General features: G+C 50.1%; 1 protein-coding gene across 1 annotated transcript in view; it reads right to left on the reverse strand.

The window, feature by feature from the left end:
• Positions 1 to 25,539, reverse strand: part of LOC120235079 (myosin VIIA and Rab interacting protein) — a 327,535-nt gene that overhangs the window by 86,140 nt on the left and 215,856 nt on the right. Inside the window, exons 4-5 of the mRNA XM_039237197.1 lie at positions 5,496 to 5,632; positions 1,280 to 1,360 (exon numbers count right to left, since the gene is read on the reverse strand). Of these exons, the coding sequence (XP_039093128.1) occupies positions 1,280 to 1,360; positions 5,496 to 5,632 (218 nt within the window). The remainder of the gene's footprint in view (positions 1 to 1,279; positions 1,361 to 5,495; positions 5,633 to 25,539) is intronic.

The raw sequence follows: 25,539 nt of genomic DNA on the forward strand, positions 1-25,539 counted from the left end.
AAGACTGAAGCACGGCCTTCCCAGCTGCTGACCTAAACCGTAGACCTGAGGCTTGCCAGGCCCCACGACTGCGTGAGCCAAGTCCCTAAAATAAAATAAAATGAATGTGTGTGTGTGTGTCCCCTACTGGTTATGCATCTCTGGAGGGCCCTGGTGGATATGAGCGGTCACTGAGGTAATGTTAACGCCAGGGAATTGTGGGCAGGAGGCGCTCAGGCCACGGAGGTCAGAATATCAGAACAGCAAGAGAAGGACAGAACCGGCGCTAGAGGGGGTGGGGACGGAAAGGGACCTCTTCTGTGGGCCTAGGCAGCTGAGGACCTTGACTAGGATGTGCTGAGGTTCAGATCACCATAGGATTTACACGGCTTAATAGTCAAGCCTTGGGAATGCGAGTCTCGATCTCCGGGCTGAAATGGGTGCCGGGCATTTCAGCCTCGGCAGTGGATGGAGGTGCACGGGGGCCGCAGGGGTGGGCAGCAGCGCCCCGTGGAGAAGGGTCAAGGACGGGACCTTCCTGGGGAGGCCCCCAAAGGCCAGAACAGAGAGCAGCTGTAGGGTGCCAGGAGCGGGGACTCGGGAGGCTCTCGAGGTCCAGCACTCCGGAGAAGGAGGTGAGACAGTGGAGAAGGTTTTATTGGAAACCAGAAGTCTGTTTTGCTTTTAACTTGGGCTCTAAGGGGACTGTTATGTTGGTATAAAAAAATAGAAATGAATCAGTGAATGACACATTCTTCAGAAGAATATTTTGTTACTATTGTTAAATATTTATTTTGAGAGAGGGAGAGAGAGAGAGACAGAGAGAGGCACAGAGAGAGAGAGGAAGAGAGAGAATCCCAAGCAGGCTCTGCACTGTCAGCACAGAGCCTGACGCGGGGCTCGAGCTCACGAACCGTGAGATCATGACCTGAGCCAAAACCAAGGGTTAGAGGTGCAGCCTCTGAAGCCACCCAGGAGCCCCCGTAAGGATATTTTAAGAGGAGCTACACGCTGTATCATTACGACATCCCAACTCCGGAAGACGGTGTTGAAGCTCTCACTCCCGTGAAGTGAGGTATCCAGGGGTAGCGCACACACTTCTCTGGGCTGCACCTTGCATATACTCGCCCATTTTGACGACGGAGTCACACGAATCGCAATGACAAGAAGGCCCGTGGAGACTGGCACACAAGTAGTCGTGTCCAGCAGTTACAGTGCAACTGGGAAACCCTGACACGGTCTGAAGATGTTTCAATTCCTCCAGCTCCCCATTAGCCATAAACTTGTAACGCAAACTTACCTTCAGACTGCCTATAAAATGTTGAATCGCTGCCAGACACACTTCCTTCATTCTCCAGGTTGGCCTCAAAAAAGCTTCCTCCTAAAGGGAGGGAGAAAGCAGGAGAGAGAACAGGATCATCCCAGGCCCCCAGGGCGCACACTGTCACAGACCGGGCAATTCACTGCTACCCACTTCGATGAGGTTAGCTTTGTAATCCGGTTTAGGGAACCCCTGGGCTCCACAGTCACGCTGCAGGTTTTGACCAGTCCCCTTTGCCTTCTCACACTGATTCGTGGTGTACCATTGCTGTCTCCCTTCGTTTTCTTCCAGTACCTTCTTTGGAGGCAATGTGGAGTCAAAAACAGAACAAGAGATCGAAGTCAGAGAGACCTAAGGTTGATTCCTGGACTTGAAAGTTACTAACCATGTGACCTTGAGTCTGCTACTTAACTTCTCTGACACTTGGTTTCCTTACTAGAAAAATGGGAAATAACAAGAGCTCCTGACAGTGATGAGGCCCTGCGGGTTTGGTCTTTAGCTGAAGTCTATGGCGCTGACCCAAACCGTGTCTTTAGCTAATGATTTAATTACCACCATTGTCTTCTGTAGAAGGGAGTCCACGTGAAACAAGCCCAGAGCCAGCCAAGGTCAACCCAATGGCATCTGGTCTCTGAAGGCCTGCTGCCTCTCCTCTGGTCTACTTTGAATCGAACACACAGTGCTAATCTTAACCCAGGCTGGGAAGAGCAGTTGGCTAAGCCCTTTTTCAAGTTGGGGATTTTTATGATATGTGTTGATTCATCAAATGAGATCTCGGAAGATGGGGGTGGTGGACTGTTTCAAAGTCATTGTATATTATATCGCTGCTACCCAAGATAGCACCTAACAGTGAGCAGCTCAAGAAAACTGTCTTGAATTGGATGCTGGTGGAATGACCGTTGGAACTAAGAAAATGAATATGGGTCCCTGTGCCTTAGCTCAAAAGGGGGCAAATGCCAGCAATGTCATGTCAACTAAGCAACAGGCCTTCAGTGCATAAAATACACCCTGTGCGTCCTTGGATGGCTGTTGGGGGGCTCCCAGTGGGAATTCCAGGGGTAAGTGCTGTGGGTAGTTGAGGCAGGTTTAGTAGAAGGTCATCTTTATGAAACAAGCCATTAGTGGGCAGCCTGTCATGGCGACTCAGTCTGACCATATACCATTCTCGGTGTTTGTGTTTTTATGCCCGGGCTTTCATAATATATATGAAGTCCACTTATTCTAGCTCTGTGACCCTGAGGAAGTGGCTTTGTCTTTCTGGGTCTCAGTGTCCTCACTTATGATATAAGGGTTGAAGATACGTCATCTCTTCAGAGCCTAAGCTCTAGGTCTTAGTGCAGATTTCACTTTGGCATGGCGACAGCCAGAATTCATTCATCCATCATGCAGCCAAGAGTCCACGGCACCTACTAGGCAAGTGGTTCTGGGCTGGGTGTGAAGGGTATACTGGTGAGCAAAGCCAGAAATCCCTGCTGCCCTGATCAACTGGACAGTCTAGTGGGAAAGATTTCATCAATCAGAGGGTTATATAAATCAGTGTAAAATTATAGATCTGTTAAGTGCCCTGATGGGTGCTTCATACGGTGAAAGTGTCTAGCAGGGACAGTGAGTAACCAGCCAGAGGGGGGGTGGGGAGACGGGCAAACAGCCTGCACAGGGACAGGAGGTGGGGGCAGTGGGTGCACCTGAGGACTGAAACGAGGCAGTGTGGCTGGGCTTGGGGACCCAGACCACACAGGACATGGCGACCTATCATGTTTGGGTCTTTATTCGAACAGCCGTGTAAATAGCCAGCAAAGTTTCCACGGGGGTGACCTGGTCGGATTTGTGCATCCAAGTGCACCCTGGCTGCCATGAGTAATTTGTGCAGCAGATTCTAAATAAGATGGACCCATCTTCTTATTACACAAGTTACAGCCCAGTGCTCGCTGGGGTTCTCCATCTGGGCTGTGCCTTAAAATACCCCATGGAGCTTTACAGATGTCCATCTGGGGCTCACCCCCACAGATTCGGAAGTAGGTGGCTGAGCGCGCAAGATGACCCTGGGCACTTTCTCAAAGCCCCCTAGAGGATTCTGGATTGAGTGTGGTGGGGGTGGAAGAAAGCAGGTAACCACAAAGCAAGGGTGCTGGGTGATGCGGGGGGCTCCCTGTAAGGGCTCCCTGGTCATTGACACAGCAGAAGGCCACGTGTGCACTGGAGGTTAGCCACACGTGGGGTCTAAGTGAGTTTCTAGGCGGTGTGTAGATTAAATCCCATTGTTTTGTGATCACGGCTTCACAGGTTTGGATGTGAGCTCACAAACTGTTTCCTGTCCACCCGCCTTCACGTTTATTAAACAGGAACCTTAGTCCAAACGACAATCTGAATCACATGAAAGCAGCTGATCCGAATGCTTCGGTGAGGGGTCGGTACCCACAGAATGCTTTTAAGATTTAACGGGTGCCACACTGAAGACATGACGGGGCTTGAGCCACACTGTGGGGACACGGAGGTGACAAGGCTGTCGCTCTGCACTGCTGGGCGGGGGAGTGGCTTGTAGAGCCCTGAATGCCAAGTGCTAAGTGCTGTGCTGAGCCCTGCATGAAGGAAGTGGAGGACCCAGAACCCAGATCTGCATTACAGACAGCGACCCCGGTGGGTGGTGTTCCTCCAAAAGTGACACGTGAACATTTCAAAGCCCTGAGCTGACCCGCCTTGGGGCTCATGTCCGCCTGAGCCAGCCGCAGGGCCTGAGGCAGAGAGGGCCAGAGGTCAGAGTCGTGCTCTGCTCTGCGGGTTCTCCTCATGTCTGCTTTCCCCTCGCCTTGCGGTAGGCAGTGGAGGCCTGGATTTGGGGACTCGTATAGACATACCCAAAGAAGACCCAGGGGTGTATGCGAGAGGAAAGAAAGGATGGGATGCACAGTAATATTCTGGAAACTTCTTGAGCTGGCTCTTTGGGTTGAAAAACGACTGTTAACAGGATTCCTCTTAGGCTTTATTTCTTTTTCGGCCTCCATTCCTGGAGAAAAGGTTTTTAGAAAAACCAGCAAAGGCGAGATAAAAATAATCTGTGGAAACCTGCAGCACTGCTCTCCGAGCTGAGGCTTCCTGAACGCTTTGAAAGATGGTGTCTAACAACCACACAAAAGGCCCTAATGATTCTCTGTGTTTAATGTCCTACTTCCTCCCTTGTCTCAGTGGCTGGCATATTTTTAGATAAGACGCGGCTATAGACTTTATTGAAAATACAACAATGTAAAATAATGACGGTGAAAAACACTCCAGGATGAGACGGACAAAATCTCTTTTCCTTCCCTCTTTCTCGTGGATAAAAAGCATTTACCTGTGTTAGCAAAGTGCTGGGAAAAAATCTGCCTTTAGATAGAAAAACAAAACAAAACCCACCAGCCTTTTTTGGAGGACACGTTGTTCATATTCCGACAACGATTTCTTTCTACTGGCTGGTCTAATAGAACTAAAGAAGATAATTTCTCACTCTAATTACATTAGTTGTCTTAACTGTGTAAAAACGGCAAAGGAAGAATTCACCCTTCAGGCTGCCTGGGAGAGAAGCCCATCCTTTGCCCTCTCTCCTAACACATCAGGTTCTGGGCCTGGTGTGAGTAGAATTTGGGAGCAGGAGGTCGGGGGAGTGGAGGGCACACCCTCAGAGAGCAGACCTGGTCTATGTGGTCGAACAAAGATGACTTTCCAGTGATCAAGAATCTCTGATTTCTAGGCGTCTAGAATTAAAACGTCCATGGTACGCAGAAATACTTTGATCTTCTTGTTTTAAATGTTCAGTTATGTATTATTTCAAGAGGGGAGAGGGGCAGAAAGAGAAGGAGAGAGAAAATCCCAAGCAGGCTCCAGGCTTTCAGTGCAGAGCCCGACTCGGGGCTCGAACTCACACACGGCGAGATCATGACCCGAGCCGCAATCAAGAGTTAGACACTTAACTGGCTGAGCCCCCCAGGCGCCCCGATACTTTGGTCTTCTTAACACACCCGACAGCCCAGCGGGCATGCTGGTACCGGGTGACTCAAACTTTACAGAGTCTTTGGTATTTAGCCGCCTCCTTCTCCTCCCCGTTGGAGCCAGAGAGGGAAGCAGCTTCCTGGGTCCCAGCTGAGTGTGGCCAGTGTCCGGGGCCTCGGCCAGGCCTCCATCTATCCCCCAGCCCCGCACAGGCTCCCAGCGCAGTGCGTACCTAGAATCTCGAAGCACGCCCCGCTCTCCAGCCGGTGTTTCCTGTACAGGTTCTTCAAGACCTTGGCGCTGCCAAAGCGTTTGAAGCGACTCTTCACGTTATTGTAGAACCATTCCAGAGACTGGGTCCTCAGAAGCCTGAGGAAAACACAGAATTAGAAAACAGAATTAGAATCAAGACCTGGAATGATTAAAACGGTGGATGGCAGAAGCAGCCATTGTACGTCGAGGTGTGGCACTTCTTTCTCTGCTCCTTGAATCCGGGCTGGCGTGTGTGTGACTTGCCTAGGCCGCGGGGACGGGCGGCCGTGACTCTGTGCAAATCTTGAGCCTTCCGGCTCCCTCCCTCACTGTGCCTGGAAGTCTTGCACCCCGTCACCACGTGAGCAAGCCCACGCTGGCCTTCGGGTGCCCAGGGACACCTGGCCCCAACGACCCGTCACCTCAGCCAATGCCCGGCCAATCCCAGACAGGTGAGCCAGGGAAAAGGTGACAGGGACCAGGCGAGTGACGAGAGTGGCAGCAGCCAGGATGAGGTCTAGGCCACCCGTACGAAGAGATCTTCAGCAGTGATGCGGATTCAGAGGATGAAAAGCTGGCTCTGGCGATGAGGACACAGGCCAGCCCGCAGCAGTGACACTGATTCGGACGGCGGCAGTGATAGGGGTGGCCCGTGGAGCTGCAGCCACAGCGCCATCCCCCCCACGGCGGCCGCGAGCACTCAGCCCAGAGGCTGGCAGTGAAGCCACAGCCTGATTCCAGCCACGGTGACCGAGTCCAGGGCCTCTGGGGCTGGCACACACACGGTTACCAGGCACGGAAGCACGTGTGTCCGGCGGTCTCTGTGAGCCCTTCGCTTTGCTCGTTTCCTCCCCTCCTCCATACCTTGGCTGTTATTAAAGCAAAGGTGTCTCTCTTCAAACCAATAAACAATTGTCTGGAGATGCACAAGTGACCGAGGAAGGACCAGCAGAGGAAGCAGGCGCCTGAGCCCATCCAAACAGCAAGTGGATAAATGCCTGCCCCTGTAAGGCCTGGCTGACGCGCCTGCTTACCGGCAGGCTTGTATGCAATACTCTTGCCGCTCTGACGGCACCTCTAATGCAGCACGAGACAGACAAGATTCTGCAGCCACCTGTGCATTCAGCTGGGGGCACGCAGGGAAAGCAGAGACTCTCTCTGTCTCTCAGCAATAAATAAAAACATGAAATTTTTTAAAATGTTTATTTATATTTGAGAGAGACACAAAGCTTGAGCAGGGGAGGGGCAGAGAGAGAGGGAGACACAGAATCCGAAGCAGCTCCAGGCTCTGAGCTGTCAGCACAGAGCCTGACGCGGGGCTCGAACCCACGAACCGTGAGATCATGACCTGAGACAAAACCAAGAGCCAAATGCTTAACTGCCTGAGCCCCCCAGATGCCCTCAAGATGCTTCTCTTTTTGGCTTCATGACATATTTCTAAATCCTTTCTATTTTAAGAACAGCTTTCATTGTTACTTTTATTACGAATGTCATAACACATATTCACTTTAGAGAATTCAGAAAAGCGAAACGAATACAAGGCCTCTAATTCAATGGATGAATAAGCACATCAGCACCTACTCTTCCTCCCCAGATGCTGGTGAAGCATGAGAAGATACCCAAAGGGACAAGCGTACACACACGCAGAATGGGGGTGAGAACAAAACACCGGAGAGTCTGGCGTATTCTGGACAACGGGAAGTGGAGGGCAGCATGAAGGTAAGAGGGAGCCCTGTCCTCCAGGCAGGCGCAGGGTCCGGGCCTCCTGGACCGAGAGCTCCAACCTGGAGCTGGCTGGTGCCAAGAGCAGCACTTGCTGTGAGACAGAATCCAGAAAGCTGGTCTAATGGCTCTCCATCTCAATTCCTAATCCAATGGACACCTGGGCAAGGATGCTTTGTCCTGAGGCCCAAACCGGAAAACGGTCCTCTAACAAAATTGGACAATCTACTTGAAGAAGACTAGGACTTGAATACACGGGTTACACGCGCAATGAAAGCTTCCTTGTGCAGCTTCAGGGGAGCCCACCTCCTGCGCCCACCAGATCCTCTTCACGTACCTGAAGACAGGCCTGGAGAACAAACTTGGAATTGTCGGCACACCCACCCCCTTTTCAAAGGACAGGTCTCCTGGGAATACTCACCTATCTGTCTTAGTCATCTTTGTTAATCGGCTAAGTACTTTGTGAAAACATATGAATAGACAGCCAGGGAGCTCCAGAAATTTGGAACAATCCAATGGCGCAGGAAAGAAGGACCAAGATAAACTAAGAGAGAACTTTTAAAAAGGGGAATGAAGCCAATCTAGGGTCGTGGAAATAACTTCAACAATTCCAATGAGTAACAGTGATTTGCAAAGACACTGTATCCCATCCATGCAAGACTACGTAGCGTGAAAAGGAAGTAATCAGACAATTATGGTTTCTTGGACCCAGAACATATAATTGGTGCAATTTTCCAGAATGCAGAACAAGAAGTCAATAAGATAGGACTCATCAGAGAAAGGGGGGTGCAGATCAATTCAGGGGGCTCAGCATCGAACAGGATTCCAGGAAGGGAGAAGAGGAAAGAAAAAAAAATCAGACATATAACAGACGAAAACAGGTCCATGCTAAGAAAGGCAAAGTTTTTAGGTTAAAAGAGTCTACCAGTGGCCAAGCAGAATAAATTAAATACCTAACAAAATACAGCAACCTACGTACATCTTCATGAAGATCCAGACCCTCTAAAAGACAAGACTTTCAAGGCTTTCAAGGACAAGAAATGTCCACTGGTCCAAGGAATGAGGGGCGCAGTACTAACAACCTCCCCCCCAAGTACCGCCGTGGGCCATCAGCCACAGAGCCCGGCCACCAGCTCCTTTCTTTCTCCAGCAGAACGCAGTAAGCTCATGGCACACAGGTTTTTTTCCACTCCTGTATTCCAAGTGCCTAGACCCACTGTGTGCACACAGTGGAGACTCAATAAAATTCCACAAGTGATGGACATACACTATTTAACCTATTTTTTTCACCTGCTATTCCTGATTGAGTTTAATGTCCTTCAATAGTCTTCCCCCACAGCATCTTTCGCAGCCCAAAGTTCTCCATGGTTTGGATGCAGCCTGCTTTACATAGCTGATCTCCTATCTCTGGACACTGAATTTCTTCTGATTTTGTTTCGTATCAAAAACAATTCTATGACACATATGTTGGCAGCTAAATGGCTCCGCACAGCCACGACGGTGGATTCTAGAAGCAGAATCACTGGGCTCAATGACATCAATCTTTTCATAAAGTTTGTACCTGGAAGCTTGCTCCTCACCTGGGTGTGAGCTTCTAAAATTCTCAGAGTGGCCTCACATCAAAAAGAAAGGCCCAAAGGAGTGGCTGACTGCTCAAGGCAAAGCCCGCCTGTGGACCCCAAGTGCAGCACAGGATGGAAGGCAGGCATTCACGTCCCCCAGTCTGGCCTGATCCACAAGATGGCATTGAAGGGCTCGTCTTCACTGAGGCAAAAAGGCAGCTATGCAAGAGCATATCCCAAATGTACATGCTTTTACTTCAAACTGCTTTATATCACCCGTATCATTACCGTTAGCACAAATGGACACAGTTATGTGAGTGCTTGCTCGGTCTTGGGCACTGCGCTGAAAGCTTTCCGAGAACCCTAGCGCACAGCACGGGCAGCTGAGACCACGCGCGCTGAGGCCCATTGAGACTGGCCCGGGAGTTTGCTACCTGTGCGGCTCTGAGCAAACTGCTGTCTGGCAGCCTCAGGTTTTCATCCCTAAGAGAAGGATGGCAGTACCCACCTCACAAGACAGTTTGCGGATTAAATGACAGAACAGAAGCAAGGCATTGCCGGGCACAGTGCAAGGGTGCAGTGATTTCTTACAACAGCTTCACAAGCGTGAGACTCATTGGGAAAGACGGTTAAGTCAGGTTGTAGTAAGATGGGCCGCCTTGTCCAAAGGAGCAAAGTGCCTGAGCAGGGAGTCAAAATGGGAGCTCACCCATGCGGATGTGTAGTCACTGGGAGCTCACCCATGCAGACGTATAGTCACTGGGAGCTCACCCATGCAGATGTGCAGCCACTGGGAGCTCACCCATGCAGATGTGCAGCCACTGGGAGCTCACCCATGCAGATGTGCAGCCACGGGCAAGCAAAGGGAAGAGAGGCTGGCTCCCTTCAGTGTATTTTCCTGCAGCACTTTAATTTGCTACAAAGAATAACTCATTTTTTTTTAGCATCTGTCATTTTAATCAAAAACCCATAAAGCTATTTTCAGAATATAAGATAATACAGCAGAAAAGAAAAAAATACGGAAGACTTTGTCCTTGGAAACCATAATGTCTGGGCTTACGATTTGCTTGTTAGCTTTAAAAGCACAAAGGAAACGGGACTCTAGAAATGTCCTCCAGGCCACATACCGGGGGCAGGGCCCTGCTCGCTGGGCCGCTGACCGCCAGGGAGGGCCTGCTGGTGGCTGGGCTCTGTGGCTGAGGGTCCACAGCGGTGCTGCCGGGGGTAGTTGTTACTGAGCCCCTCACTCCTGGGACCAAAGGACATTTCGGATGGAGACTAAGTTGTTCTGGAAAAGTTAGCTCCACCCCGCCGCCCTGATCAGCAGGTGGGTGGCCACGTGACGCAGACCGGCCAACCAAGGTCAAGATGGAGGTTTTTACTGCTGCTCTTAGCAGGAGGAGCTGCCTTCCTGCCCGGCCGGCTCCCCGCGGAATGGAAGCCTGGGACTGGGGGACTGGGGGGAGCTGTGGTTTTCTGGACAAAAGCAGATCTGCAGGTGGAAAGGGACAGGATCTTGCTGCTGTACTTTGAACACTTGGATCTACTCAAGCCTAAGGTCAAGCGCTGGCCTTGTCTATTACGTGAGCTTTTATACCTTGTTGAATCGGGCTCCTCTTGTTTGCAACCAGGAGTCTTCATACTTCAAGTACATAAGAGGAGGAGCTCCTTCCTCCCTGGTTACACTCAAACAGCGTTCCGAAGCACGCTGATGACCTCCGCAGAGAACCCCGGCCCGATTTGGGGAGCAGAAAGCTTTTCCCTCACAGAGTGATGTGTTTCAGACTATGTTTTGACTTAGCGTTAACATGGAGAGCTTTCCTGGAAGTCCCGGGAAGGCTCAGTCACCATGACCTTCATTTTATTTCAGTGCTTTTATTTCACTTACTTAAGAACTTGTGGCCCAGAGGAAACTCACGGGGCGCGTGTGGTTCGTGGGGCGGAGGTGTGGGGAGAGGGCCGTGAGGATGCCAGCACCAGGGTGGACAGCGTAAGTGTGCTTCCGGGGCTCCCTGCCCACCCCGAGGCCTCCAGCCTCCACCTGGGCAGACAGGACTTCAGGCAAGAACGGGAAGAAGGGGCCTTCCGGCCGCATCCTGCTCGGGTGGAAGGCAGAATGGACTCCTGTGCGCGAGCGTGGATTCCTTCGCTTGTGCACTCGCCCGTTCTTTACCTCGCTCACACTTTACTGCTTGCCCTGCGGGGGGGGCGCTGTGCTGGGGATACCGGCGGCCACAAACGGGCAAGCCTGCTGCCCCCCAGTGCTGCCGGACTAATGTCCCTGAAGAGTGGCAGGTGCACCACGAGGTGGGTTCACAAGGAAGGCAAAGGTGTCTCAGCAATGGCCGGACGCAGGCTCTGGGTCATTCCCACGGGTGCGTGAGACAGAGGAGCCACCCTGCTTTACGTCTCAGGCGTCTCCTGTAATGACGCCCACACTGCCGCCTCTCAGCGCACAGCCCGGGGGGGCAGGAGGCTCAGGCGGGCTCGGGAGCCACCCTCCCCGGGGGCGACAGGCTTGTCCAAAGCTTCCAGCTCAGAACTGCCCCGAGGGACCCTGCTTGCCGTCTCTGGCTTATTCTGTAAACGGTCCCACGTTGCCCCTAAGAATGTTCGCACAGCGCTCTGTAGTGTCACCAACTTAAGTGTGAACATTTCTTCAAATACTAAAGATTTTTTAAAGGTCAGCGGCAATACATCATAGTTAGAACTGATTACTCTTGGTCCTGGGAGGCCTGTCCTGTGTCACATTCTCGGGGAGGTCAGCACCCCGAGGGCCCCCGGGGCCTCCTCTAGGTCTAGCTCGGGGCCCTGGCCCGGGGGTATCTAACTGTGGTCTGTGGTTTTCACTCTCCCAGCTGTCGGGCTTGTGGGGACCTGCTCGGCCTCGGAGGCGGTCTAGCTCTGGGCATATTAAAGTGTGACAGCATCTGGATCTCGGAGTCACAGGCGGGCATGGAGAAAGGCTGGGGGGGGGGGTGGGGGCAGCAGCGGCCACAGCAGAGCACCTCCCGGTCCGCGGCCATGAGGCCCAATCTGCTGAGTCTGCAAAGCGGTGGCGGTGCGGTGGGTGAGTGCATTTGTTTGGGAAACTCTTGGTTGTTCTTTTTTTAAAGTTTATTTATTTATTTTGAGAGAGAGAGAGCGCGCGCAGGGGAGGGGCAGAGGAAGAGGGAGGGAGAGCATCCAAGCAGGCTCCACGCTGTCAGCGCAGAGCCTGATGTGAGGCTCGAACCCATGAACGGTGAGATCATGACCGGAGCCGAAATCAAGAGTCAGACACTTAAGGTACTGAGCGGCCCAGGCGCCCAGGGCGACGCCTCGGATGACAACTGGGCGCCCACCTGGAGTCAAGTTCTCTTCTGCAGCTAATGTCCAACCGAAGCACAAGATGGCGCTCCTCTCCTGCGGCTACAGAGAATCAACAGCATATTTCCTAAATTCTTTAAAGCCTTTCCCCCCATCTTCTCTCTGCCCTGTCTCCTTACCCAGTGTCATGAGGTCTTCACTAATCCCCGCTTAGGGAAGGCATCAGGAAGAAACTGGCAGTTCCACAGGCATCAGAGAAACTGGTCTCTTCAAAATGATAGAAGCCCAGTTTAAATGGATTTTCACCATCATTTATTGAGAGCCTCCTCAATCCAGGCTTTTTCAAAGGGCACCTTTTTTGCATGGAGAGAACTCCTGCTTGGGTGTCTGGAAATTCAGAAGAGTCCCTTCCCAGAAAGTAGGAGATTTAGAGAAGTTCTCATTTAAAAAAACTTGCGGGGGGTGGGGGGGGGGACCTGGGTGGCTCAGTCCATTGAGTGTCTGATTCTTGGTTTGAGCTCAGGTCATGATCTCATGGCTTTGCGGGTTTGAGCTCGCATCGGGCTCTGCACTGGCAACACGGAGCCTGCTTGGGATTCTCTCCCTCCCCCTCTCTCTGCCCCTGCCCTATATGCACTCTCAAAATAAATAAACTTTAAAATATAAAAAAAATTGGGACATTTTTCTAGCTAAGAAAAACTTTAAGAAAGAAAAAAGTAGGAGGCGGGGGAAACTTACCCTATCAGATATTAAAACAAATGCAGCACAATTAAAACAGTGTGATATATTAACAATATAAATACAGGGGCGCCTGGGGGCTCAGTCAGTTAAGCGCCCGACTTCGCTCAGGTCATGGTTTCATGGGTTGTGAGTTTAAGACCCATGTTGGGCTCCGTACTGACATTTCAGAGCCTGGAGCTGCTTCTGATTCTGTGTCTCCCTCTCTCTCTGCTCCTCTGCCGCTCATGTTCTGTCTCAAAAATAAATAAACATTAAAAAATATAATTACAAATAGGAAAGAAACCTGGAAGAAAACGTGTAAAATGTAACTGTTTATATCTCTGAACAGTGATGATATTATGGGTAACTTTAATTTCTCAAATTGTATGAACACATACTGATTGTTTGTTTATTTATTTATGAGACACAAAGAGAGCACCGGTGCATGAGCAAGGGAGAGGCAGAGGGAGAGAGGGGGAGAGAGAGAGAGAGAGAGAGAGAGAGAGAGAGAGAAGATCGCAAGCAGGCTCCATGCCCAGAGTGGAGCCCAACGCAGGGCTTGATCTCATCACCATGAGGTCACCACCTGAGCTGAAATCAGCTGAAATCAAGTCAGATGTGCAACCAACCGAGGCACTCAGGCACTCCAAACATACACTATTTTATGAGCAGAAAAGAATGGCACTGCATCTTTACGAAGTTTTCCAAGTAGAAGGAAGAGAGGCTCTATTCCTCTGTGGTATATTAAGGAGGTCTGTGCTGTGGGGAAGAAAGGGTTGGTGCTCCAACGTGCTCACTTCCGTGTGATGTTGGGAAGGTCAGTAGTTACTCTCTTTGAGCCTCAGAGTCCCCATTTTAAAACAGTGTTTAAAAAATCTCCCTCCCAGGCTGTGAAATAAAAGACAGCATCCTAAAGCACCTGTTATAATGCTGGTACATAGTAGGAATGCATCCAAGAAGGACAGCGACAGGCTACAAGAAACATGTTAGGGAAGGGGCGCCTGGGTGGCTTAGTCGGTTAAGCGTCCGACTTTCGCTTAGGTCATGATCTCGCGGTTCGTGGGTTCGAGCCCCGTGTCAGGCTCTGTGCTGACAGCTCAGAGCCTGGAGCCTGTTTCAGAGTCTGTGACTCCCTCTCTCTCTGACCCTCCCCTGCTCACGCTGTCTCTCTCTCTCCTAGAAAAAAAAAAAAAACGTTAGGGAAAAAACTCAAAATATATAGATACATCTAGATCACAGAATATAAAATAAGAATTAGAAAAGTACCAAGCTTTGCTCATATGGATTTTTGATTCATGGCAATTCACTATAGCCTGGTGGCTGAAATAATAATCAACAAAGAAGCTATGTTCACTTCAAACTTTTTTTTTAATGTTTATTTATTTTTGAGAGCGAGAGAGAGAGAGAATAAGTGGGGGAGGGGCAGAGAGAGACACACACACAGAATCTGAAACAGGCTCCAGGCTCTGAGCTGTCAGCGCAGAGTCTGACATGGGGCTCGAACTCACGAACCTTGAGATCGTGACCTGAGCCAAAGTTGGGCGCTTAACCGACTGAGCCACCCAGGCGCCCCTACATTTGCTTTTTCTGGCAGGATGGGGGATTATAATTATTCACACTGATAATTCTTCACAATTCTTAGAAACAACTTTTGGGAGTTGTAAGGACCATCCATCTTTATGAAGTTTCATCCAATTAAGGTATTTTTTGAGCATTTTGCTGTGTGGAGTCCGGCACAGGGCACTGGGGTTATAAAGGCGAGTAAAGCCCTATCACTGCTTCGGGGAGCTCGCAGCTTCACAGGGAACGACGCCTCCTGGCTCGGATGCGGAGGGTATGGTGGTCACACCGCTAGCCAGAGTAGGGAAGAGAAGAAGAGGTTTTGGGGAAAGGTGTAAGCTCAATGAGAACACTTGAACTTGGGGTGCCCACTGCAACCCTAAGTGGCAAGAGACAACTGGATGAGAATATAGATTTGGGAATTCTTGGTCCATCGGTAGCATTAAATAACTGATCTTCATCTGCATCCTACTGAGGCAAATGGAAACGAGTTAGGTGGTTTGCTGGCATGTCACCGACCTAGCACATCTGGGCACAGACTACAGACCCTATTTTTGGGTCAGTGCCTTGATGTCTGATCGGACTGTTTTCCTTCCAGAAACCTCAGTTTGTGTTCTTATGGCAAATTAGGGCTTCTGCGAGAAGATGTAAGCTAACAGAAAGCCCCATAAATCAGAGGAAAACCTAAAAACACTGTACTGTTTTCCTAAAGAACCCCCTACTTATCCCATTGTGAATGCTAACACTCACTTCAAGGCACTCGCTATGTGAGCAGCTGTCTACTTCTGCTTTTTTTCTATGACATGAGTCAATTTGCAAACTCGATGAATTCTCATTAGAAGACTAGAATCATAACACAAGAGCAGCCCTGAAATTACAATCACATGAAGCTTTGCCCAAGAATGCCAGACTGATTGTGGTTCATCGGACTAAAACAATATAATTGTAGGAAGCGTGGAATCTGCCTACATAAAAACCGCTCAGATCCTGGCTGCTAGCGATGAAGCAAGTCTTCAGGCCTTCAGCCCAGCACGGCAGGGCACTGACCGCATAAACCGGGTTCACGCTGGGGAACGACGGAGATCCCGTAATCTCTACTTCCTGCATGGCCCTTGGGTGCCTTCTGAAGGCTTGACGGAAACGCACAACCCCAGACCTCCGCTCTCACCCTGAGATCTGTCCAACTGGCAAACATTTTACCAAGATTCCCAAGCGATTATTGTGTTCATCAAAGCTCGGCAAGCACGTGCCTAGCACAATGAGTGGAGTGTTTTCTGAGACCCCTTGATTAAGTTTTCTTTTCTATTCTGACCACAACCGACTTACACAGACAGGAGATAGAGCATCTGACTTGCTTCCCTCCTTCCCACTTTCCAAGGACAAAGAACTGAGCTGGGTGATTTAAAAAAAAAGGTTTTGAAGACGAACAGAATAAATGGTATTCCCAAATTTCAGGGACATTGGTTATAAGAAAATAAAATGCCAAAAAATACTGTTGATACAAGTGCAAATCATTATACACAGCAAGGTTCCTCCAAACCACCTACAACCAAATAAATTGATATGATGAACCTAAACGAACATTACTTTGTTGGTGAAACTTAAGAACAGGGGTGATTAAAACCCATGACCGGCGGAAGACGGTTCTGACGAGGTATGGATCGTGAGGCTCCCCCTCAAAACCTGTAAGGACATCTGTGAGCTATGAGGTGGGCTTCAGCTCATGCAGGATACAGAAGGAGAAGCCTCAGCAAGTGCCAATTACATATGGACCAGCAGTAAAGGAGAAAGGGCTCCAGGCCTTTCAGACAGAGGGACTTCAATACAGGCGATCGGTTACAGAGATGAGGAAACTGCTGAGACTCTAAACAGGGGATAGTGAGAGTTCTAGAAACAGACAACAGAAGGAAGCTTCTGCCACCCCAGGGCCGGAGGGAGAAGGGAGCCCGTGGCATCGCCGGGAGCAGATCTCGGAGCCAGGAGCTGGGGCCACGGGGAAATGACGCCTGAGAGGGATGAGGGAGATGACTGGCACCTGGTCTTTTCTCGCCCTCCTGACCTCCCGTCTCCCTCCAGGGCCTGCACTGGCCAAGCTCAGAAGGGAGCCTGTGAGACTCAGCCGATGACAAACTGAGCGGAGCAAGGAAGGGCCAGGATGCAGGGTCTGGTATCACACAGCAAATGACGGGCACACAAGCCTGTTCCTCCCTGGAGTGTCTGTGAGCTCCAGATTCCAGTAACTCTTAATGATTCTCCTAATAGGTTACTAGTAAGTGAGTAGGTTAGTAGGTTATAGTAAGTAATTCTCTTAATAGGTTACTAGTAACTAGTAAGTTATTAGTCAGTAGCCTTAGGTTTTAAAAAAATTAAAAAACCTCTTTAATGCTTATTTATTTAATAACTAAGTGGGGAGGGAGGAAAAGTTGAGGGGGGGAGGGGCAGAGAGAGAGAGACCAGAAACCGAAGCAGCTCCAGGCTCCGAGCTGTCAGCACAGAGCCCGACGCGGGGCTTGAAACCACGAGCCGTGAGATCATGACCTGAGCCGAAGTCGGACGCTCAACCGACGGAGCCTCCCAGGCGCCCCAAAGTATGATTTCTAAATAACCCCTTGGGTACAGTGTCCCTAAAATAAATGGAAAGCATGACCACCCAATTCACCAAAAAGAGGCCACCAAACTTTTCTCCCCTAAAGCTGATCCCACGCAAGTTACTTAGCCTGGCAGAGCTTTTCATGTCCCCAGATGCAAATGAAGATAATAAATGTTTCATCAGGTTTTTATTCGGATTAAATGACATAATGCACGAGGGACATTCGGCACAGCATTTCACCCAGGGTAATAATCCCTAGGACGTGCCATTTCTTATTATCATCAACACTGTCATCTTATCCCAAGCCCTCCGCATTCTTTTTTTTTTAGGAGGATGTGAATGTAACCAATAAATAAAGAATAAAACTAGACTTGGAAAGAAATGTGCTCAATCCTTACAGTTCATCTTAACCAGAAAGAGATTTTAGGGTTAAGGTGGTTCTTAATTTTTTTTTACTTTTTCAATGCTTATTTCTTTATTTTGAGAGAGAACACGAATGTGACAGGGGCTTTGCGCTGTCAGCACAGAGCCTGACATGGGGCTCCATCTCACGGACCGTGAGATCACGACCTGAGCCGAAATCAAGAGACGGACGCTTAATTGACTGAGCCTCCCAGACGCCCCAGTTCTTAATTTTTAGTAGTCGTTGAACGTGTTAACACCCAGCTCGCTGGGCCCCGCCTGGAGTTTCTGATCTGGCAGGTCTGGGAGAGGCCTCAGGTGGGCATTGTGGACAGATTCCCGGGTAAGCTGCTGCCGCTGGTCAGACGGCCAGAGAGGCACATGTTCAAGGACAGGTCTGGCAGGCTGCAAAGAGCACATGAAGATATTATGGATTCCAGACTGTGGGCAAGATAACAGAATGACAGTCCAGTGTTTGGAAAATATGGCTCCTTCAGCCCTGACAGCAGACAGGCCCTTGAGCACTGAGTCAGAGCAATCAGTTCTGAAAAGGGAAGAGAGACCGGGGGGCTGGATGGGAAAGAACAGCCCTCACGCCGGGCCCCTGCGTGTCACCGGGAATTTGCACACAGACTGGCCGGGAGGCTGCAAGTGTCATGTTCAGTTGATACGTGACAATGGCCATTAATGTGAAGCATCCTGCTAAGGGTGAGAAGCCGGAGTAGACAAAGGGCAAGAAGGAAGGAAAGCGAGGTGTCTGACACACCCGCAGCTGCTCCTGGGCCCCCTGGGCACAGTTTCGCTGAATCTGCACAGCATTTAGGGGGAGACAGATGGGGAAACTGAGGCTGAGGGACACTTGAGACGCCCACAGTCACACAGCTTGACTGGTATTTTTAAAGCTTAAAAAATTTTAGTGTCTCATGACTAAATTGGGTTTAAAGTTTTAAAAATTTTAACTGAACTGTGGTTGATAAGTGACGTTCCATTAGCGTCAGGTCAGCAGCGGCGATAGGACGATTCTGGACATCAGGGCGCCCTCACCACGATGTGCCGCCGCCATCTGCCGCCGTGCAGCATTCTTACAGTGTTGCGACGTTCGCTACGCTGTACTTTGCACCCTCATGACTTACCTGTTTGGTGACTGGAAGTTTGAACCCCTTAATCCCCTTCGCCTGTTTTGCCCATGCCACCCCAGCCCCTCCGGCCACGGCCAGCTTGTTCTCTGTATTTACGAGTCTGTTTCTTTGCGGTTGCTTGTTCCTTCGTTTTGTTTTTTACATTTCACCTGTAAGTGAAATCATACGGCATTTGTCTCTCTCTGACTGATTTTGCTTGGAGCATAATAGCCTCCAGCCCCTCCACGTTGCTGCAAGTGGTGAGGAGAACACACAACTCACCACCAAAAAACCGAACAATCCAATTTAAACACGGGCAGGTGACCTGAATAGACATTTTCCCCCAAGGAGACGGACAGACGGCCAACAGACACCGGAAAAGATGCTCATCATTAGTCTCCACCAGGGAAATGCAAACCAAAACCTCAATGAGAGATCACCTCACACCTGTCAGAATGGTGAGTGTGAAAAAGACAAGAAACAGCAGGCGTTGGTGAGGATGTGGAGGAAAGGGGGCCCTCGTGAACCGCTGCAGCCACTGTGGAAATCGGTACGGAGGTTTCTGAAACAATCACACACAGAAGTACCACGTAATCCAGGAATTCCACTGCTGGGTGTACACCTGAGGAGCATAAAACACGAATTTGAAAAGATATATGCACCCCTGCTTATTGCAGCATTATTATCATTAAATTTTTTTTTAACTGTTTATTTTTGAGATAGAGACAGACAGAGCGTGAGCAGGGGAGGGGCAGAGAGAGGGAGACACAGAATCTGAAACAGGCTCCAGGCTCTGAGCTGTCAGCACAGAGCCCGAATCGAGGCTTGAACCCACAACCCATGAGATCATGACCCGAGCTGAAGTTGGACGTCTAACCGACTGAGCCACCCAGGCCCCTGCAGCATATTTACAATAGCCATGATACAGAAGCTGGACACCAAGAGTCCATCAATAAATGAGTGGAGGGAGACGGTGTGGCATACATACAGCGGACTACTACTCATCCGTGAGAAGGGGGGCTGGGATTTGACCCCGGGGCCGTCTGCAAAGCTCCATATCTCTGGCGGGCCACGTGGATTACGGCTATAATGTGAAAACACCCACCCTGTACTTGCCGCGCGCAGGCAACGTGGAAGCCCTTTATGCAAACTACCTGTCTAAGCCTCACGCGCACCCATGGGGTGGTACCCTCCTTACTCCCCATTTCACAGAGAGGCTACATGCCCTGCCTGGTGACATACGGCCAGGAAGAAGCAAAGCCCGGGGTCTGGCTCCAGAGCCTGTGCCATCATCCCTGCACCGCACTGGCTCCCTTCTGTAAGGCGAGGACTCGAAAGAAAAATAAGCCAAGCAGAAGTGTGTGGCTCGTCCGAAGTTACGGAGGAGACGGGCGCCTGGCTGGCTCAGCTGGCAGAGCATGCAGCTCTGATCTCAGGGTTATAAGTTCGAGACCCATGCTGGGCACAGGGCTTACATTAACAAAGTAGTAAAGTTAAGGAGGAGATGAAGCAGCCGGTGCTGAAGACGGCCTGCGGTGTCTGCGCGGGTCCGTGTCGAGATCCCAGCCGCCCCCTCCTCTTGCTACATTGTGCTGATTTGCTCGGACTCCCCTTTTCTGGACCTAATCACTTTTTCTTCTCACCTGATGCTCTGTTGGCACTTCCTGGCAGCCTGTGCTAACTCCCAAGGACCCCCTCGGGCCAGCCTTTCTCTCCAGGACCGAGCCCCCCTGCAAAGCCCCAAACAGGGACAGAAATGAGTGCAGGGAGAGAGTGTGGGCTGCCTGGTTCTCCAGCCCCGTGCCACAGCCCTAGCCCCAGCCCTGGCCACGGGGTGAGCAGTCCTCACCCTTCTCCCGATGAGCCGACGAAGTGTGGAACCTCTTTCCTCAGAGCCACTCGTGGCTGTAAACCTCACAGGCTGCTGAAGTCACAGAGAGCGCTCATAGAGGGCCCCTGGTGCGGGGAGGAGCCTGGCCCAAGTCAGTCTGTGACATGGCTGTGTCCACAGCTGTCACCCAGATCTCTGAGTTTCTGGAGACTTTGTAGTCAGGACGGAAGTGTGTTTCCACTGGAATAGGGTGGGTGAAAGATGGCTGCAAATTCTTTGCTATTCCTCCTTTTGAAAGGTGGAGTCTAAGTTCTCCCTCCCCTTGAATCTGTGCTAGCCTTGGTGACTCGCTGTCCATTAGAAAATGGCAGAGGGCGCCTGGGTGGCCCAGTTAGTGGAGTGTCCAATTTCAACTCAGGGCATGACCTTGTGGCTTGTGAGTTCGAGTCCTGCACTGGGGCTCCCGGCGGTCAGTGCAGAGCCTGCTGCAGATCCCGTCCCCCTCTCTCCGCCACCCCCCTGTGTTCGTTCTCTCGCTCTCAAAAATAGAAAATAAAATAAACATTTAAAAAAGGGAAAAGAAAATGGCAGACATGATGTTCTGGAGCTTCTGGGGTGAAGTCATAGGAAGCCCTGAGCTTCTGGTCCAGGCCGCTTGGAGCACCCCGTCTGCAAGTCCGGGACAGCTGCACAAGACACAGAGCTGTCCTGAGGCTGTTAGGCCATGAGGCTACGGGAAGGACACACGGAGGACCCACACACAGAGAAAGATGGCTGCCTGGCTCCAGCCACGGCCACGGAGTCCCTCCTACTTCCTTTTTTTTAAAAATTTTTTAGTGTTTTTTATTTATTTATGAGAGAGAGAGAGAGAGAGACAGTGTGAGCAGGGGAGGGTCAGAGAGAGAGGGAGACACAGACTGAAACAGGCTCCAGGCTCTGAGCTGGCAGTCAGCACAGAGCCCGNAGAGAGAGAGGGAGACACAGACTGAAACAGGCTCCAGGCTCTGAGCTGGCAGTCAGCACAGAGCCCGACGCGGGGCTCGAACCCACGAACCGTGAGATCATGACCTGAGCCGAAGTTGGACGCTTAACCAACTGAGCCACCCAGGCGCCTTCCCTCCTACTTTCAAATTAAAGACGTGCCCATGTTGGGTAACGTTCCCAACCAAACGACAATGTGAAATAATGTCTAGTTCCATTCCACTTGTGGAAACTTTTTTTCACAGGATGCCAGGGTGGCTGATGTTGCTACAAATTAAGTCTTAAGAACACATCCAAATTGGATAACACCAAGCTTTAGACAATCCAACCACGATGGTGATTTTTATTTCAAATGATTGATTATTGCAGGTTGCTTAAATCTATGCCAGAGGACATTTCTACAGGATTTAAATGATCAGGCCAGTCAAGAGCCAAACCACTGGCTGCTTTTTATAAGCCAGACATAGTCCTGGAAGAAAGATAACTTTTCCCAAGTTAAAAAGTCATAATCTGAAGGCCTTTTGTTTAATTTTTGTATCTCCATGTCAATGTGAAATAAGAACATTTGTCATCTCCTTAATTTCTATTTTGACACGCACTTTCCCTGAAGATTCGACACTCTGATCCAGCAAATTGATAGATTTCCAGTCTCCTTGTCATTTATTTTCAAATTTGGAGGGTGTATTCATTTCTCTTGTTAAAGTCTTACGTTCATCAGACAGACTTTCTCTCACTCACTGAAACTCAGCTCTCAGGTTAAAATGAGGCAGCACAGAAGGAGATTTTTTAAAATGCTGTCGATGAACGTGGTTCCATTAAGACCAGGAAAGTAAGATTGCAGCAAGCTCTACTTTTTATTTAAATAAAATATTTAAACTTAAAATAACGTTGTGAGTTTAATACACCTACTTTTCAATTTAAATGTCTTTTTTTTCAGACATCTTCATCTTCTAGAAAAATCAACCATTAACAATGCATAAAAACATTCTCTAGGAGAACATAACTCTTTATGTCCCAATCTCGAACACAGAGATGTTTTACAAGATCTCGTCTTTATTTAAAATTTTTATATTTGGTTCTTGATACGTTTTTTACTTTGCTTTGGTTTTTTGAAAACGATGCAATAAAATATTATTTACCTTGATTATTAGTGTTTTTGGTACTGTCTTAACTTTTTAAAATTTTTTTTGAGAGAGGGAGAGGGCTCAAGTGATTGAGGGCGGACAGAGAGAGAAGCGGTGCTCACCTGAAGCGGGACAGGAGCTCACCCAGAGTGGGGCTCATGTTCACCCCGAGTGGGGCTCGAGCTCACTGGATGTGGGACTCGAACTCAGCAAAGCGCGCCCAAGAGAACAGCGGCCGCACCCAGAGGGGTGTGGTGGGGAATGGATGTGCCGGGGCCCAAAGTTCACTGGGGATGAGAATCGGTGGGAAAACAAAAGGAAGATAGACCCACGGATGCCACGGGCCAGCTGTTGAGGCCTGTGCCTTCAGAGACTCCCAGATTCCCTGGGGGGAGGGTAGCCCAGAGAGCTCTGCAAGGCTGGGGTCCTGCGATAGCAGTCAGGGATGAAAACCACCGAAACGCCGTTATCCAAGAAAAGTCTACAGGAGAATACGTTTCTGAGAAGGTCTGGAGGTGGATGTATCGAGCACCCCTGTCCCTTCTAGAACTTTCTTTGGTGTCATGCAGGCAGTGTGGGCGCAGCAGTGCCTCTTCTCTGCGGGCACTCTGGCCTCGGCAAGACCGGCCCAGGTGTCCGTACCTGGCCCTCAAGGAGCCCTCTCAGTCCTGAGGCGGATGGCACTGACCTTGCCCTGAACTTTCCATCCCTCTGGCGGTCTCCACGGCCCTCGGCTGACCCTCACGGCCCACTCACTCCTCTGTAAGGTTCAGCAGCTTTGACCCCTATGTGTCCAGGTGACTGCCACGGGGCGGGGGGTGGGGGGACGGTGAAACAGTCTCTCTGCGCAGGAATAAATGTTATTTGAATATGGGTTTTCTTTTGCCTTCTTACTTATAAAGCTGACTGGGACTTTATTTGTCAGAATCAACTTGAAGTGAGAGAGCAAGCTTACGGGTGTTTACTCGAAGAGATGCTGCTGTCGCTGTAGCTGCAGAAATCTGCACTCCAAGGGGCGCCTGGGGGCTCAGTCGGTCGAGTGTCCGACTCTTGGTTTCAGGTCAGGTCATGATCGTATGCTTTTGTGAGTTTGAGCACCGTGTCGGGCTCTGCGCTGACCGTGCAGAGCCTGCTTGGGATTCTCTCTCTCCCCCTCTTTCTGCCCCTCCCCTCTCAAAATATAAATAAACTAAAAACAGAAATCTGCACTCTGAGCCAAGCTGGGCCGAGAGAGCCGCCCTGCATGGTCCCTGTGTTCATCTGTGTGATCTGGGGGCCAAGACAGCAAAGAACAGTCAGCACGTCGGCCTCTTCCCACCATGTCACTCCGTGTGTGGCCCTCGCTACATCAGCTTATATTTCTGCACCTCACCTTCCACGGCCTCAGAATACAAATGGCCACAACTTCCTCCAACCAGACTTCCAGGGACACACGGAGACATCGGATATGGCCTCACTTCTCACGTCCTGACATGCAGGTCTGTGCCAGTTTTGCTCAGATAACATCTTGGCATTCGGATTTAAAATCGTGTGTGATACCTTTTTGGTTTATTCATCAGCTTGGTTAGTGGTAGCATTATGCTACATGGTGGGACGTTTTCCCTTTATTTAAAAAAATGTTTATTTATTTTTGAGAGAGCTTGAGTGGAGGAGGGGTGGGGGGAGGGGACAGAAGATCTGAAGCGGGCTCTGTGCTGACAGCAACGAGCCCGATGTGGGCTGGAACTCACGAACCGAGAGATCATGGCCAGAGCGGGAGTCAGATGCTCAACCGACGGAGCCACCCAGACTCCCCTTTTCCTCATTGGAACAGGATTTGATTATTTACATTAGCCAATTCTGGGCTCTGGCTATAATGCACACAGGATGTACTGCTGTGCAAAGTAAAAGTCAAGGGCTTTGCTATATTAAGCGAGTGGTTAAGGATATGGTAAAAACATCGCTGTTTGTTCACAGCAAAATACTTCGGTTGGAATTCTCGGGCTGCCAGCAACAATAAATAATAATCTCTGCCACGTGCTGAATGCCTACTACGAGCCTGCCACGCAGCGAGGTCCATTCAGTCCTAAAAAATAAGACTGAGACAGATCAGACAAAGCCTACAGAGCTGGTCGTGGGGAAGCCAACATCCTCTCTTCTTGCCATTAATTTTTTAATTAAAATTTTTTTTTAACATTTTATTTATTTCTGAGAGAGAGAGAGAGACAGCATGAGCAGGGGAGGGTCAGAGAGAGAGGGAGACATAGACTCTGAAACAGGCTCCAGGCTCTGAGCTGTCAGCACAGAGCCCGGCGCGGGACTCGAACCCACAAACTGCGAGATCATGACCTGAGCCGAAGTTGGACACTCAACCGACTGAGCCCCCCAGGGCCCCGCCTATGAACTTTTTTTAATAAAAAACTTAAAGACGGGTCATAGAGTTTAAAAGTTAAGTCTCCTGCTTATCCATGTTCCCCATCCCTCCAGTTTCTCTCCACAGAAATAATGTCATCGGTTTCTTGTGCACCGACGCACACCCAGGAAACTGCTCACCGAACATTCCCTTCCCCTTGTCTGCACGTACGGCAGTGCACCATCCCACGCTGCTTTGTACTTGCTGTTTTCCTGTCTTTTTCCAAATGTTTACTTATTTTGAGAGAGAGAGGGCGAGCACGAGCAGGGGAGGGGCAGAGAGAGGAAGAGACAGAGAATCCCAAGCAGGCTCCATGCTGTCAGCACAGAGCCCGGTGGGGGATTTGATCTCACAAAGCACAAGAGCACAACCTGAGCGGACATCAAGGGTCGGACGCTTGACCAACTGAGCCACCCAAGTGCCCCTATATTTGCTGTTTTCACAAGAACACAGTCTGGAGAGTGTCCTCTGTTATAAATAAAAAGCTTCTTCCTTCCTGGCCAGGGGTATATGATAACCTATTTAATGTGTGCCCTACTGATGGGCACTGAAATTGTCTCCTAACTCGCTATCCCATCAGTGCAGCAGGGACGGCCTTTACACCCGTTCTTTTGCACGTGGGTGAATGTACCGCAGGATAAGCAGGATTGAGTGTTGGAAGGTGTGTGCATTTGAATCTCACAGACTGTGCACAGTTTGGTCCCCTGGGGTTA

This window comes from Hyaena hyaena, unplaced genomic scaffold (genome assembly GCF_003009895.1).
Source record: "Hyaena hyaena isolate Hyena2069 unplaced genomic scaffold, ASM300989v1 scaffold_121, whole genome shotgun sequence".
Taxonomy (NCBI): domain Eukaryota; kingdom Metazoa; phylum Chordata; class Mammalia; order Carnivora; family Hyaenidae; genus Hyaena; species Hyaena hyaena.